The sequence below is a fragment of the Pimephales promelas genome, chromosome 11 (assembly GCF_988280905.1).
Source record: "Pimephales promelas chromosome 11, fPimPro1.hap1.1, whole genome shotgun sequence".
NCBI classification, from domain to species: domain Eukaryota; kingdom Metazoa; phylum Chordata; class Actinopteri; order Cypriniformes; family Leuciscidae; genus Pimephales; species Pimephales promelas.
This window is the reverse complement of record NC_142779.1, coordinates 11,939,350-11,957,585: the sequence shown is the minus strand read 5'-3', so window position 1 is coordinate 11,957,585 and position 18,236 is coordinate 11,939,350. Positions and strand designations below refer to the sequence as shown.

Sequence of the window (18,236 nt, the reverse complement as noted above, 5' to 3'; positions counted from 1 at the left end):
CATCGTAAATGGTTAAACATTTAAATTTAGCGCCAGATGATTCCACCACGCACTTTATTTACTCGTATAATAACACTATAGTCGTTTAAATTAACAAATGGTATAATAAATTGACATACATTTCGAGGAAGGGATGTTATAATCATCATGTTAATTCAAAGTTAAGAGCAGCTGCACTGATTGTCAGTTGTTGTCATGGAGAAATCCTGTACAAACTCTGTAATGGCAGAGCCATCGCCGACGACTGATGACGTATCGGGTTCATGAAGGGTTGTACCATTTCGTAGGGGAATATTTCAACCCCTTGGCCCTTGTAAAATGTTGTGAATTGGGATTCAGCCTAAGTAAGTATACAACTGCAGGAAATAGATCACACTGTGCAAGTGATTTATGGATATTTTATTACAAAAATCTTACATAGTGTAGCTTTAAAGCAATGCCATTACAGCCATTAAAACACTTTGACAAACAACTACACCTCCTTCTACAATAAGAAACGGCAATTACTGTCTGACGTCAAATCGACTGCTGTGAACAAAGTTCTTGTTGGCATGTATAATCTGAAGGTCCAATCATAACAATGTCTCATGATGATAGTTTTATACTTCTTTATATGTCGTGTGGGAATCAACCAACCTTGGCTGACTAGTTGTCTCTGCATATACTTTCATATTACTTTCATTTACATGCCACAAGTAAAGTTTTAGAAAGACATTTTCTAAATGCATGCTATTGATCTTATTATGAATAATTCATCAAATGCATGTCAATCTTTTTGACCATTTATTTTTTAATGAAAATGTCATAACTTCTCGTGATGTACGCCACTAAAACCCCACCACTTACAACTGACTTCAAGCTCACATACAGATCCAATCAACATCATACAGATAGAGCCAAGGATGTACATCACAATACAGAAGAAAAGATCACAACATGAACATCTGAGAAAAATATAAAATTCAAACAACCACACAACTGGTAAATTATGACAGCTCATGCACATCCCTAATGCTCATTCAAGTGGTTTCAGTTCAAAACTCTTCCCTCTGATTGATTTCAAAGTTCAATAGCATACTTTTGTGGAGAGGCATGGAATGAGAGCAGTCCAACCACCAACAGTTTAGTCACCATCACATACTCTGCCATCAATCTACCCATGAGAAGATAAAAAACCCTTTCTTAACTACAAGATAAACTTCGGTCTTTTAGGAAGGGTGTGTATGTGTGCTTTGTACAAGTTTATTGACATGCTAGGATAAAAGTAAACATTCAGCAAAGGACAGTAAAACTGTCAGCCAGAATTGCCTTACTAATGGACTCATGAATTTCCAATAAGACAGCGCTAACAATACACGTGTATAGCTCTGTACTGAAACCATGCCCCCCACACTCTTCCAAAAGGGCGAAAACATCCTATGGCCAGACAGAGCAATCACCTCAAAGGCTCTAGGCAGTTATTTCCTCATTAGGTAACCGAGTTTAAAATCCAAAACATCCAAACACTGGCTAATGGAAACAATGTATGCAAACTCACAGCCCCTCAGCTCAACTCTTTAGGAAGAAAGGATAAGCATAGTTGCTCTGTGTGTCTGGCTTTGTACGCTGACGTGCTTCTCGTGTGTAAGTGTGAGCTTAAGCCGTGCGTCTGTCCCGCACCAGACCATCTGCTGATCCAGGGTATCACTACATCTCTCTCCCCGATCCAACAGGGATTATCCTGTTACGTGATTTAGACGCCTGCAGATTCCCAGCAGTTAAAACAAAGCAGGTATGACAAATCCCTATGACCACTGCATGACAGCGTGAGAGAATAAATGACGACCTTGTTGTGAATTCACTTCCCGCTCAATTCTGTCAGGGTCAAGTGTTTACTGTTCAAAATTAAATGAAACCATTGTAGGCTTGGTGGTGTAGCCCATCCATATTATACAAGAAAAATGAAGTTGAAATAATTTCAGCATGAAAAAGCAAAATTAAGTAGTCATTGTATTTAAGTGAGGGTCAAACATGGCCAAAATAACATCACTAATAACACAAACGCTTGTCACTACTTGTGGGCGGGGCTCTGTTTTACGGCCCCTCCAGAATAGCTTGAAATCTATAGCATCAAATATATATAACAAAAGACAGACAAGATTAAATCAGTCACAGTGGTTCTCAAACTTTTAGACCCTAAGGCAGTCCATTGCCTAACACAATATTCAAAGGGCCAACTTAATAATATATTGTTATACAGTATATAAATATTACAAAATCACAATTAATTTTCTTTTCCAAAAGTTTTAAGAACTGAAATGCAATAGTTATTTGGGAGAATTATATATTAATCTTGATTGATTATTTAATTAATAATATTTTAATTATATTACATTTTAAGTAATCTTGCTACCCCCTTGGATATTTGCTGAGACACCCTATTGGTTGAGTCACTGGATTAAAATTAAAAACAATTCTACTCTGTAAACAGTCAATAACATTCACCTTGTAATGATACATACAAGAGCATCTAATCCCTAAAATATTATCTAAGATCTAACTTTAGTCTAAACACTGTTCCAAAAGATCAATGGAGATGGAGCTGTTGAAATTGAAAAATTCTTAAGAAAACTCACGCTACCAACTATTGAGCTTTTTTATATATAAAATGGTTTGTATTGCAAGATAATAGAATACTGTCCATGACAGAAAATTATTAGTGCTTAACAGATAATTCTCAGTTCAAAAACTTGATTAGCTCTATCAGCTCTCCTTCGACACAGCTTGGGGATAGTGACTTTAGCCTGCAATATGAATCAATTATTTAGGGCCTTGCAAACAACGAGTCAGCCACCTGAATAATGGTTTATCTGTGTCATTGTTTATAGAGCGTGCCACATACAGACTTATGCATACTGTATCATCGAATACATTATGTCCTTTCAAATTACAGAGCGTCATTCATTGGTTTAAAATGAACAGAGGCTGCGGTGTAAATAGCATGACAGACCTGTGTTCTGGTTATGTGGAGGAGGAAGGTGAGCTTTTGTGTTGATATCAATTGTGCGATAAATGTGGCTCATTACTTGGTATGGTATGTTCAGCATATTTTATGATGTTAATCTAAAAAAAATCCCAACCACTTAAATGAAAATCTATTCAAACTAATGTTTAGTTTCCACCAAAATTCCTAGAAATTTTATGAAAATCAGCAAGATTCGAAATAAAAGTTTATTGAGGTGCTGTGACTATTTCAGGGCACCTGCGTGCTGAACTAGAACTACAAAAAAACTAACTTGAAAGTGTTCCATTTATGAATTGCATTCAGGAAACTCAACTTTTGTTTTGTTGTTTGTTTTGCAGTCCAAACTTTAGATTATTTTAATGCCCAACTAACTGAAAAGTAAATGTACATTTTCAGAAGTGAAGTCTTCTGCTTTCAAGAAAACATGCACACGAGGCTTTCCTTTAAACAAGACTACTTAAACTCCAGGGTAGTGAAATGATGGCTTCCATATGCCAATTGCAAAACAAAATAAGCTGTCTTGCCTTTTTTTTATTTTTAGTTGTACAAAAACATTTGCCATCTTGCAAAACATTTGAATATCTTTCAGCAATAAATGACAGTTAAAATAAATGCAAATGTATAGCCAAAAAGTCTCAGAATTTTGTTGTTTTGTCGTTAACTATCATAATACACAATTGATCTGGCTATACAACCTCTATCGTCATGATTAAATGAGCAGCTAAAGCTAAATTTCAGCCAAAAACTAGGACTTGTGATGCATCTCCTATGATCCAAGAACTTTCCTTATAACCTATGCACGTGGTCAAGGTAAATAAACGTGTGGACACTGATGAACTCGACACTGCTAATCGGAAATCCTGTTTAATTAAGATTGCAAGTGATACTGAGCAAATGAGAAACACCGCCCCTTCAAACTTGCGAGACAAATTAAGGCAGTTTTCCTTAAATAAGTAAATGTAATTACATTTTAGCTACGAGTTCATCTAAGGTTACAGGAAACATTGTGACATCATCAAAGTAAATTCATCTGAGAAGGGTATGACAGGAGATTGGCGCATACATCGACTGACTCAGAACTTTAAGGTGTAGAGAGGTGAATGTCATGCAATGTTAATCAGGAACCAGAGTGTCACAGACAACAACGACTGTACTGTATGGGGGGGGGGGGGGGGGGGGGTCACTGACTATGCAGACATTTGGAGTTTCTCTTCTGACACCTGTTACACACTATACAGTCCAAAAGTCTGGGATAACTATAGCCAACATTAGGGGTTGAGCAATATGGGTTTTTCAATGGACGATATTGATATTTAAAAAGTGGGGTGGCTAGGTTGATACAATGTCACTGTATAAATTACCTTGCTACCATTCTTTAGGAAGGTTTTTTTTAACAAAATACTTTTTTCAGTAAGGATGTATAAATTGATTGAAAGTGGCATTTATAGTGTTACAAAATATTTGTTTCAAACTAGTTGTTTTAATTAACTATTAATTTAATCAAATCTATTCTATCCTAAAACAGGCATCACATTTTCCACAAAAATTTGAAGCAGCACATCGGGTTTTAAATATTGATAATAATAAGAAATGTTTCTTGAGCACCAAATCAGCATATTAGAATGATTTATGAGTAATGATGCTGAAAATTAAGCTTTTTGCCACCACAGGATTAAATTGCATTTTAAAATAAAACAGAAAATAGTTTTAATATATTTTGATTAAAAAAAAAAAATCAATGTCAAACTTTCGAATGGTAGTTTAAACATTGGCGAAGTGAACATGATTATTGACCAAAGGTGATAATAAAAAAATATCCCAAAATTAACCAACAATATCAAGAAAGATGGCCAAATACCAGAAGATAAATCAGTCTATTGCAAATGAAAATGTTTGCATTTTGAATTTGTGAAATATTATTAAAGTGATACATATGTAATTTCATTACAAACTAGATATATCTATGTAACTCATGTGTCAATCTCCACTCCTGGAGGGCCACTATGCACAATGTAGCTCCAACCAACTGCAAAACACCTGCTTGGAAGTTTCTAGTAATCCTGAAGACATTGATTAGCTGGTTCTGGTTTGTTTAAATGGGGCTAAAGCTAAACACTGCTGGACAGTGGCTTCCAGGAACTGAGTTTGACACCCCTAACTGAAATATTTATCTTAGTATTTGGTTTGTTCAAATTTTAGTTGAACATAAAACCTGATGATGGTGTTATCCAGCATGATTTGAGAATGATCCCTCATGGAATCATATTTAAACCCAAAACACATGTATGCATGCTTAACTTACAATTACATTCAATAGAGTGCACAACCATACAACCAACCCTCCTATTGACACCTATGGCCCTCACTGGTGGTACACACATACATCATAAACATGCACACAACTGTGTCTTTCCTTTAAATGTGTCCCAATGCACTCAGCCAACAGCCATTCTCTTTCCGTTGTGCACACACACCATTTGGCTGGGGTTCATTAAAAATTCACAGTTTGTTCCATTAAAGATTCACCACAGCAGTGCTGTTGCGTTTATCAGGCCTCTGCCAGTCGCCCTCCAGCGAGCAGCGAGGAAGCATTCTAGGGCCCCGATAATACAACAAGGCCACGATGCTGCAGCTGATCTGAGGGAGGTCAGAGAGAGTGAGAGAGATGTGGAGAGGCAGAAAGTGGTGAAGGTCTTAGCCTCTTTTTCCATTTAGAGCTACGGCCGGCTGTGGATCTCAATTATTCAGCAGTGTTTCACGCACCTCCTGACATCACCGCTGCATGCTGACGATGCCTGCGTCTCAGCCACAGGCTCCACGCTGCCCTGGATTACACCATCACACACACACTACAAGCAATCACGATTCCATTAGTATGTTCAGCCAAACCACACATGGCCACATAACTGTCAAGTCAAGCCACCTTCGTTTATATAGTGCTTTTAACAATATAGACTGTTTCAAAGCAGCTTTACAGTGATAATAGGAAATTAAAGTAATATTGTTTTGGCTTTACAGGTTCCTAACCAATGATTAAGACTCAAAAGAGCAGCAATGAAGTGTTAGACAGTATTCTAGGTTAGTATGGGACTGGGAGGAAGATTTTGTCCAATGGGCTATACAGTATGCACGCATAAGTTCCGTATTTTCCGGTTGTGGAGATTAAAGTGGATGGAAAACAGGATTATGGCAGAGTCTTCAAAATGTACTGTCCTCCCGTCTTTGAAACGAAACGTACATACGTTTAGATGTAATTTTATATATAATTATGTTTATTTAATATAATTTTAAAAAGAAGCATAAACACAACGAGGGGTGTCTGTTTTATCTGTTTTTGTGACTAACGTTTCTTTAGTATAACCATGGAGTATAAAATTCAATCTAAATTCTCGGTATTGCATTGGACTCTGCGATCGGCAGAGCAAGTTATCGAGCATCCTTAGACCTTCACCGGAAACACCGCCGTGCATAGAGCCCATAATTAGAATCTCTGTTTTTTCAGAATTAAAAAATAGGAAATTATTAGTCATCCAGTTTTTTTTATAACATTTTTGCTTTCCGTTAATTTTGGAATTGGTAAGTTTCATCAGGGCGTGAAGAAATATAGAGCTGAGTATCATCAGCATAACAGTGAAAACTAATGCCATGCTTCCTAATGCTATCTCCTAATGGTAGCACATACAGAGTGAACAGCAGTGGTCCTAGAACTGAGCCTTGTGGTACGCCATACTGAACTTGTGATCAATAAGACATCTCTTCATTTACTGCTACAAACTGATGATAATGGTCAGATAAGTATGATTTAAACCATGATAATGCAATTCCACTAATGCCAACATAGTTTTCTAGTCTATTTAAAAGAATGTTGTGGTCAATTGTGTCAAATGCAGCACTAAGACCAAGTAACACTAATAGAGAGATACAACCACGATCGGATGATAAGAGCAAATCATTTGTGACTGATGAGAGCTGTCTCAGTACTATGGTACTATCCAAATCCTGACTGAAAATCCTTGCAGAAACCATTTCTTTCTAAAAAAGGAACACAGTTGTGAAGATACTGCCTTTTCTAGTATCTTTGACAGAAAAGGTAGATTCGAGATCAGCCTGTAATTTACTAATTCTGTAGGATCAAGTTGCCTTTTTTTTAACAAGCGGTTTAATCATAGCCGGCTTAAGTTTTTGGTGCATACCTATCCTAATGACAAAGATGAATTCATGATATTAAGAAGAGTATCTATGACCTCTGGAAACATCTCTTTGAATAGCTTAGTCGGTATAGGGTCAGACATGTTGTCGATTTAGATGATTTAACAAGAAAATTCTTCCACCCCTACAGCAATGAATGAATCAAAATTTTCCTCAGGGAAACTACAATGCACTGCCTGGTGCAATATTGTAGTAGATGGTAGCATAGCTATAATTTTCTTCCTGATATTATCAAACTTGTAAGTAAAGAAGTTCATAAAGTCATTACTGCTGTGCTGCTTGGAAACATCTGGGATTGAAGCTTTATTTTTCATTAATTTAGCCGCTGTTTCAAATAAATACCTAGGGTTTTGTTTATTTTCTTCTAATAGGGTTGAAAAATAAGGGTCTTATCTAATAGGGCCTCCCTGTACGCAACCGTGCTCTCTTTCCATGAAATGCGAAAAAAACAAACAAAGTTGTGCTCAATTTTGTGTTCGTTGTACCACGGCGTTGGACTATTTTCTTTAATCTTCTTTAAGCGCAAAGGAGCAACTGTGTCTAAAGTGCTGGAAAAGAGAGAGTCAAAAGAATCTGTCACAATATCGAGTTCTTCTAAGCTATCTGGGATGCTGAGGAGATGAAACTGATCAGGAAGATTATTAATAAAGCGATCTTTAGTTTAGTTAAGCTATCTAAATTGTAAAATATTTGTGTAACAGAGTCTGCTTTGCAGCTTTGGCTAAATGCAGTATACACAAGACTAGATGACGTGAGATGTGTAATTATGTTACATTAGAGTTCTTCAAAAGGGAGGGGTCTCAAATCTAAATTTTACTGAAAAAAATAATGAAAATATATTATGGATTAAATTAATTATTCTTTGTGTACTGAGACCATTTGTCCGCCACCACCTAAGACCATTTCTGACAATATGAAAGAAAATATCTGTAGCTGCTTCCATTAAAATAGTGATTAATGTAATATGTTTAATGAACCAACAACGAACAATTTTTTGCAGCATTTAATTTGTGGCATAAACTAACTGTAAAAATTAATGTTAAGTTATACTTAAAACATTAAAAAAATGGTTTAGCACATGTAGAAATTAACATGAAGTATTGTTCATTGTCAGTTCATGACCCTTTAATAGTTTAATAGATGAGAGCAACAAGGAACAAGTTCATGTTATTTGTTCTCAGTTACGTTGCTTTACATTTACATAATATTTACCTTTGCATTTCACTGGATTAATCTGAATTTTAGAGGTGCTGCTAAATATTTAAGCATTCCCATTCAACTAAATTCAATATGCAACTGAAAAACTACACAATGAACAATAACAATATATCAATAAGAATCAACCTTTGAACAACCACCATACCGTGGCACTCTCAACTTACAAGAGTGTACTGCACTCTTTATACTATAAGACATAAACGACATTTGACTGAGCAATTGCAGAATGTCCTGGCCTTCGCAAGATGACTCAGAGATGATAATAGCTTATACGTGTCTGTTAACAGGTTGGCATGTCGAGAGATCTCTCTGGGCTTTGATTAAGGCCAAGGGAATGGGGAGATTTCGTGGGAGGGGGCTTTGGCACTTGTGTGGGCTCCACCGGATGAATAGCACGGTTGCTTTTTAATACAGTGCCAGCCAGCATGATAAAGAGTTTGAAGAATAACAGTTGCCAGGTTCCTTGAAAAGAAGCCTATAAGAGTCGCCAAACTATGCTGATCTAATTACCTGTTGCTTTTTGTCCAAGGATCTTTTAAATAAATCTGTTGTTTACTCGTCATCCATGGGGACCGTAGCGCACACAAATGCATACACAATGAGAACAGAATCTGTTGTAATTCAACTTGAAGGTCTACAGACAGAACAATAATTTAATTTCTTCAGCTCAGGCCATGTGTCCAATTACACATTCATCATAAAACACCAACAAATGCTGAAGGGAACTGCTTTAACATAATTTAATGATAAAAATGTAATGTTCTATAATAATTCAGCAATTATTTCATAATGCATCAATAATATATCCTCACCCCATTAATGTATGTTTTTAAACATGATTAAAACAGTATAGTGAGCGAATGAAAAACATCGGTATTGGAATTGGCCAATAGATGTCTGTTAAAGAGCCCCTTTCATTGCATTTGAAATGTTCCTATTTTTTGTTTTAGGTGTTTTAAAGTGTTTAAAAAACACTTTAATTGTCTTATAATATGCATTTATTTTTAACTGATTTGCTCAACGACTCCCAAATGATTCGTTCGACGATACATTTTCCCAAACACCTCCTTTGAGTGACGCGAATCTTCGGTGATTGGTCAAATGACCCAGTCAGTTGTTATTGGTAAACCGTAGGCAGAGACTGTCGGCAACGGAACGCCCATAACCAGGATTATAGCTTGTCAAGTGTTGAAAATTGCATATAGTGTTTGAACAAACATGTCAGAAAAAGTGCACTTTCCACACGGTCCCTTACACGCGTCTCCGTCAAGAGCAAGCTTTCCCGGCGAAACTCACATTGCGGCGGCTTTGCGATTTTTTACAATGAATGTCTGGTGAATATCAAAAACAAAACTAACTTAGAACTAAAACTAACTTACCCCGCTTAGAAGCTGTGCGGAGAGTACACAACACACACAACACAATATAACTATATTGTGCATGCTACAGAAAACATAACATTATTAAAATTACTTACAGATTGTGATTCGTAGGAGGACGAACCTGATCCATATACACTGGATACTGAGCCCTCCTTCAGGAACAACCGGCTTGCGAATCCACATTTGAATTCATTTAGGTTTTTGAATTTTGAATGATTCGTCATCAAAATGATGAGAACACAAGGTTCGGGCTATACTGTTGTGGTATCGTTGCAAATATGAACTCTAACCACTGATTCTTCACATGCTCGTCCCTGGACAATGGAAACAAGTGGCTGAACTGTCTTTGCAATGTAGAACACAGCGTCTTCTCGACATGATGCGATTCAGCTGAAGTATTTGAATGTGTTCTAGACGTCACTTCAAGTTTACACTTTCGTATGCGCGCGCAGTTGTTGGGAGCGGCCAATGACCTATCTACGTCACGACGTAACAGCTAATGACTCGTTTCAAAAACAATTCATTTCATAGACTCAGAGTCGACTCTCACTTTTGAAAGACAATAACTTTATATACGGTGCACTTTCAGATATAAATCTTTGCAGGATGTTTTCATTCCCTTAGAGCTATATTCCACACTACATGAACAGTCAATTTCAAAAATCCATGATAGGTGCTCTTTAAAATTGGTATCGACCAAAAACATTGGTGCATTCCTAACAAAAACGCATTCTGTGTGAATGACCCCTAACAAGTCACAAGATTTCAAATCAAGCCCCATTTTGGCACTTTATTGTTACAGGATTTCGGTCTGTGTGAAGAGTTCTCACAAAGTTAATGCAATTACTTTGTTATCATGATCAATCTTTGCTGCCACCTCTGTGTTATCATTCCCATGCTGACAATCCATACGAGTAATTTAATTAAAAATAATTTAATTTAATTTAAACCAAGGCGGCCCAACCTGATACCATTTGAAGACAGGTACACAAAGTGTCTGCTTCCCGAAATAGATCTGCTGCTTTTGTCTGTGATGCAGGTGAAACAGTGGCTGAGCTGAGGCTCATATATCCCTACCCACTTCGCCAACAGCATAATTAGCACTGATGATGCTGACAGTGATTAGTGACTCAACTGAGATAGAGAAAGAATGAATGAAAGAAGTAGCATCAACAGGTTCATTGCATTGGTACACATTTAAGAGCACAGACCCATCCAAAGTGAGACAAATTACCAATATTGTTCAGTCTGCTTGATGCAGAATGGGAGGACTAATATTTCCTTTCTGCATTTGCTTAAAGTACAATCAGACAGCAGTGTCTGCCACTCAAAAAAAGTACAATCAGGCATAAGTGACCAGGCATTCGCCAGTTACATAAACAGCTTAGACGAATTTTGTTAGCTATATAATTTTTTTCTTCAAGACTGGTCCTACCTATTTAAAGTCGGTTACATAAAAAGGTAGGTCGATCTATTTTGAATGGGAAAAGTACAACTCACCCCTTTGTTAACTGTTATGGTCTAACTAACTACTGCATTTCTTAAGACACAGTCTTACCATAGTGGCTTAGACCATAGGTCTCGTCTGACAGGTAGTTAAATCACAAATAATGCATATCTGGTTAAACTGAAGAAAGAAAAAAACTAATTAAAAATGATGGTGTACTGAGACAAATAGAAGATATAATATGTGATCAAAATGAAGGCCGATCAAAATGCATTAACCCAACTAAGAGGACAGCAAAAGAAAAACCTTACCTCTTGCTGACAACTTTTTTGTGTTGATGATCTTAGCAGCATATTCCTGGCCAGTTGATTTCTTTACACATCGCCGAACAACAGAGAAGGCTCCCCTGTTTAAAAGAAGCAAAGCACACACAATCAAGCTAGCTAGACAGGAATTCAATTCAAACAAAAAGCCACAATATTAATGTCACAAATTAAGCTAATAGTGCTCATCGCCCATGTTTGCAGTGGGATTCTTGGTTTCAAAAAGTATTTTTTCACATAAATATTTACCAAAGTTTTTTAAGTTAAGCAGAAACCTCTAAGTCCATCTGACATTTTTCATTTAAATTAGTATTTTTATGTTTTTAATTTTATCAGTAAAAGTTTTGAAAATAAGGCATTTATTTCATTAAACAGACTAATAACCTTTTCATTGCCATTAAAGTGAAATTACTGAACCTAAACATAGGAGCCTAATGAAAATGCTCATTTAAAAGAAAAACAGACAGACTTTTGCACTTGAAGTCTTCATGTCTTAATTCCAGCCGTTAACCAAACCAACCAACAACGAAAAGAATCATAACCTTACAGGTTTTAATTTGAAACAAAAATTGAAAACCAGAAAAAAAGACAAAGATACAAGACTGTGTACTTAACGATTATGTACATATAAACAACATTTTCAAGTTTATTGCAAAATATTTGAAGTAGCTTGAGAATGTAGGGAGAACGACTCTACAACATCATTTGCAGTGCTTCATAGGAGTGGGCCTATGGGTTTCAGAATTGGTGATGATGACAGTTATGAAGTGAATCAAATGTGACGGTTCGTAACAAGCGTGCCGCACAAGCCCTGAAAAATGAAGCCAAAACATCTCGATCGCCCCCCCCCCCCCCCGATGATCGGTCCTATTATTGGTCATAAACCCCGCCTCCCAATGTTATAAGTATCGGTCATGAACCCCGCCTCGCCTCCCCATGTCATAAGGATCTAATGGATGGTATAAGGAAAAACAGCAGCTTTTTTAACATAGTTATGTGCAACAACAGCAAGAATAGCATGTCAAATTCTAATTTGTACATTTCACAAACAAAAGAGCACTAAAGCAATTACTACGCCATCATATTCACTTGTGATATATGATGTTTAAAGATACTGATGGAAAATCTGAATCATTTCAACAGGACCTTGCATCCTCATACGGACCCTAATGCCTTCAATGTGTTTTGAGTGCACCTCCAAGTTTCTTCTATAGCTATTTCATAAAAGCAACTGCCAAAACTTTCATACAATTTAATCGTAAACATATTTCCAGTGTGTTTTAGTAAGATCTCTGCTATTCAGCAGTTTTTTATAAAGCAATTTTTTATACTACGTAAATCCAAATGGTCTAGTAGCTCATGGGTTCGGATTAATGAGACAGTTGGTTTTTGATCCAAGAACTGTTAAAACAGATTCAATATGAAAAATGAACCGGACAACACGAATTCACTTCTGATGCTTTTGGTTTTGGTAAATAATTGATGATATGTAACACTTAATACAGTGATGGGAAAATCTGAATCTGTTCTAACAGCTATATATATAATTTAATGGTTCAAAAATATATACTTATATAATATGTTTTGAAAATAAAGTTTTAGGCCCTATTTGCAGTGTTTATTTACAAAGCTACAGCTTTTATTAAAGCCAACTCGGGTTTGTAGGTGTAGATAAAACTGTCATACAATCAGAAGGAAAGCCAATTCTGGTAGCCCATGCTTTGTGTGTGTAATATCTGCTATGCGACTATTGAAGTAATTTGCATTGAGTTGTTGACTCGAGAACAGCTCAAATAGCTAGGTTCAATACGATTCACGTACAATCGTGCAGGCCGGTTTTCTATACAGGTTCAACTGGTTCATTACAACAATCCTACACCACAGAAATGATTCGTTTAAGAATTGGACAGCGCTAATTCAATTCCCTTCCTTCCATTCTCGCGGTGATGTTTTTGGCGACTGGACAACAAACGTAACCGACCGCCCAATGACTCTGCGATATATGACGCCCAAAACAGCAGTATTTTCCATAACTATCGTTACACAAGTCTGCAGCAAACCGTAGCCTATACTATCACCCTGCGCGGCAGGAGTCCTCGCATCGGTGGTAGCCTATCCGATCAATGATAGCCTACTGAATGCTGTAAAAGTTTAGGTGTGCATTCAACATACGGATGCAGATCACCTCACACTAAACTAAAGGATTTCCCTTTATAACGAATGTCCGTTCGCATGTCGATAAAGTGTCTATAAAGTATTGCCTATTGCATCACGACAACACGCAGGCTCCGCAAGCACCCTGTGGCGCGCGAACACGATGTTAGGAAATGCATCTAAAGATAAACAAAGAACCGAGCTTTGCGAACGACGAGGCTTAATAAATCACACCGACATGTTCAAATCGACTCAATCGGGCTTTCCGTTACCGGGCGGCACTGGCTTTTCACATGCAAAAACCGATACGGCTGTGTGTGAAGGCTGCTGTCAACACTGAACTAGACACAGGCAACACGATGAGACACAAAGCAGTGAGTGAAGAGAGTGAGTGTGTGTGTGTAGCGGGTCACACAAATGCAGCGGTGCGGTCGCTTACTTTCCGAGCTCTTCGTACAGCTGATATTCGTCTGTAAACCTGGTGGAGGTTACAATTGTAGCCATGTTGCGCTTTACGAGGATATCGCCTCTCTGGTGTCTCCGGGACCGCCTCGCTCAGGTTTCGGGAGATCACTCGCTCTCTCACTCAAAGGGGGAGAGGGAGGGAGTGAGAGAGAGAGAGAAAGAGAGAGAGAGAGGAGGTGGGGGAGAAGGAAGAGAGAGTTGCTGGTCTGTGTGTGCGTGTTGGTTGAGAGAGAAAGCAGCCAGTCACGCGAGATTTTCTCCTTCGACGTCGAGAGAAGTGACAAACATTGCCAGAGAATGCGACGCGACAATAGAACGACGTCTCGCTCTTGCTGTATGAACTGACAGCCGTGGTGTTTTTCTGCGTAGAGATGTCTGAACGTGCACACACCGTTTTTTGAGTCGGAATTGTTTCCCAAAACCGGTTTGAACAATGTGAAGCCAACAACTTATATGATCTATCGGGAGAAATGAACCGAGAGCTGATGTTTGGAATGAAAGAATTTGCCTTAGCCTATAGCAAAAGTAAGCTTTTATAATGAGACGAATGAACAAAAACTGTTACAGATACTACAGAACTTATTATTGAAATATAACGTTAATTACTAATTGGTTGTGTACACTATAATAACACATCAGAGTTAATTTGAATATTGGCCCATACCCCCTTTATCTTTTAACACGGAAGCAAGCTATTTCCTTTAGCCTATGTGCAAGACTTTCGATTAAAGTTAGCCTAAATAACAAAGTAAAACAGTTTAAAAAAACAAAACAAAAAACAGCATAACTACCCGTTTTTGTAGTCTATAACTGGAAGTGGCTGACACCAGAAACCTTACATTAAAGTTTAAATGGCCACAGCTGCTCTTGCATTAAAATGAGGTGGGTAGCAATGTAAAATGTACAACTACAAGAGTTGTAACGTTAGGCCTAATACAATTTACCATTGGTCGGTTATTTTTCTTTGCCATATGTTTGACTGAATCATAAAATGTCAATTTTATAGCCCCTCTAGCTCATATTCATAAAATATTTAATATTTAGCTGGATAAAGGGCACTTCATTGGAAGTCTGCATTCTAGTATTACCATAGGCCTACATTGTTGATGACATGACATATATAATCACCATCTCAAACGCTAATCTAACTAAAAATCATTTGAATCCGTTGAAGACTATCTACTTCCTGGAAGAAACGTAGAGATAACTTTTGTTTCATTGTGGGTTGTCAAAAGTGCCCTGTCCAGTGTAGCAAAGCCCGAAACATATTCTTTGCACGTTAATTTGTATTTTTATTTACATCTTAAACCATTCAGGTAGGATAAAGATAGTCAAATCTAGCCTAAACAAAGTACCCCTGCACCCACTCGCAGGTTGAAGTTCCGAAGACTCCCTTCGTGGTTGTTTTGTTTTGAGGCTCACTTTGTTAAGATCCACATGAGGTAATTGTAACAATAAAAACACTTATTTTATTGATTACAATACAAGTTAATGCAAAAAAGCAAACAAACAACAAAAAAGAGCTCTACAATTAAGCTCTAAACAGCAAAATAAGTGTTTTTATTCTTACGATTTGCTACTGTGGGACTTTAACTACAAACTGAGTCTCAAAAAACAACAATCAATCACAAGGGAGTTTTCTACATAATTCCTGAAGAACTTCAACCAGCAGACCGTTGAGAGTACTTTATGGGTTAGGCTAGATTTGACTATCCCTTTACCCTAATTGAATAAACATAGGATTGAAGGTGTAAGATAAAATGACACTAATTAACAACCAATGCAGATGCTTCCAGATACACAAACTCAATTCCATGCGTTATTAAATATACCTGACAACGCAAATAAATACAAATGTCAATCACTGGTTAAACAACAATCATACATTTAAATATAAAAATAAATTGATTTACTCATTTAATGCAAGACTGCTTCATGTTTGATCCACTATATTAGTCCATTATGTGGACTTTTATTGCATCTTAGAAATGTGACAATTCACCGTCTCATGGCCATAAATGCTCTCAACCTTGTGAAGCAAAACAGTCAGATTAGGAATTAATGCATAAGAAGTGCAGGGACTGTAATTACACAGAGGCAGGTTGATATGAAAGCTCAATTAGAGCGTAGAGGTGGGTGGATATTAATTGCAGTGTTCCTGTAGTGATGTTGCTGTGTATGGCAGTGTGTCCTTGCATGCTGGGAAACGCCACATTTTGGTATCCTCAGTCCTTTGCAAAAGGACATTATCAGAGGGTGGATGGCTTGCTGCCAGACAGCATCAGTTCTTCAGGAAAATGTAGTGCCTTTGGTATTTTAGACCATATTTTGGTATTTTAGGCCATATATGTTTGAATTGTGTGATACAATGCGCCATAATCAGGCTGTTTTGTCTGTTAGTGTTTGCTATGAAGTTATTTACACAAATGAGTGATCAATGCTCGTTTTGCATTTAGAATTGAACAGTGGTATCAGCACTGTCATACTCTGACCGCATTATTACTTCATGTAACTGAAGATTAACTGAAGCATCACAAAAAGGGCTAAAATATTAGGAGCAGTCTGTGGGGCTTAATTTTAAAGGTTTCCAATTTAGTTTACAGTGCAAGCGTGTGTTTTGGAAGCTAACTCTCATTACCATAACTGAACTGCAGCTCCACTTTAAAGACAGTAATGATATTACCGTATCAATCCTAGCCATTTAAACCTAACCTCCATCACAAGGACGACTTGAGCAGGGCGCTTCTAAGTGATGCGCTAATAATTTTGAGGTGAACATTATGAGATGTTGCAACTGTAAATCCTCACCATCAATCAAAAATATTTGTGTTCTGAAGATAAACGAAAGTCTTACGGGGTTGAAACAACATGAGGGTGAGTAATTACTGAACAGAATTTCCATTTTGGGGTGAACTATCCCTTTAAGAATTATAATTTGAAGAATTATAATATAATAATATATTACTATTCTGTATCTATTTGCTGTGTTGTGCTTGTTGGATGCCACAACGAATGATATTTGCCAAAAAATGAGATGATTCAATCAGTAAAGATTGTCAAAACAGTCACAAGCAAATTAGTGATTTGAATCAGACAGTAATCAAGCCATTAAAGATTTCACAACTTTGAACAAGTATCGTGTTTTGGTTGTGTTATATTACAGTAACATATCTTTAAATGTGTGAGACTTGCTGAATGATTGTTCGTGCAATTTAAGAAACAATTTTAAATAAATCAGGTTATTGTCTAGCATAGTTAGGCTCAATTGTAAGAATGAACCAATTGAGGAACACTTTGTTTGGGAGTGGCATGTTACATTGGGACCATAAACAATGCAACATTTGACTTTCATAAGAATAGTTCTGCGTATATGGAACAAATACATTGAAATATAGCCAAAAAAAAAAAAAAAAAAAGTCATTACTTTATATAACTAAAACATCCCTCCATCTCAGAATATAGCATGACTGATGGTTTAAAGGTAAACAAGGAAGCTATAAACTCAAACCAATTTATTAAATGAACTTATTTGGTGTATGTAAATATAAAAAATATGATTCTCAATAGAATTGTAAGCGTGGACAACAGCCAAACAACCAACTGTATCAAATGATTCTGTAATTTGGCAACTAAAACATAATTTGACACCTAAATATTTAATTTTTGGAGCCCTAGTCTTTTTTTCCCTTTTTTTTAGTCTGAGGAGCTGTATCTGTCAGGTAGTAAGGACATTTTATGCGTGGTATTTCATAAACAAATCGCTCATAGCACCTTTAAGAGATGCCAAACTCAGCATGTGTTCGGGATGACTCACACACTGTGAGGGAGTTAGTTGGATTGCCCATTGTGCATTCTTACCACAGTTGAAGTCTTTCCAAAGTGGGTTGAAGCTGTTTTGAGTAGTTTTCAGAGATAAACAGGAGGAAGTGTTTTTGTTACATTGGTGAAATTACAACACTTACATCTGCTTGTATGTTACGTAATAATTAATCCTGGTATATATAGATTTCTGAATTTTCTTTTTTAGAATGGAC

General features: G+C 36.9%; 1 protein-coding gene across 15 annotated transcripts in view; it reads right to left on the bottom strand.

Annotated features, from left to right (window-relative positions):
- The window catches only part of camk2g2 (calcium/calmodulin dependent protein kinase II gamma 2), a 61,694-nt gene extending 47,245 nt beyond the window's left edge, over positions 1-14,449 (bottom strand). For 5 of the 15 annotated variants that reach the window (XM_039672984.2, XM_039672981.2, XM_039672988.2 and 2 more), the window contains exons 1-2: positions 14,177-14,442; positions 11,572-11,666 (exon numbers count right to left, since the gene is read on the bottom strand). In XM_039672984.2, coding sequence (XP_039528918.1) covers positions 11,572-11,666; positions 14,177-14,241 — 160 coding nt within the window. In that variant the 5' untranslated portion in view covers positions 14,242-14,442. Of the gene's footprint in view, positions 1-11,571; positions 11,667-14,176 lie in introns of all 15 variants that reach the window. The other 10 variants (XM_039672977.2, XM_039672978.2, XM_039672980.2 and 7 more) reach the window with 4 other exon arrangements.
- Positions 14,450-18,236: the final 3,787 nt, after the last annotated feature.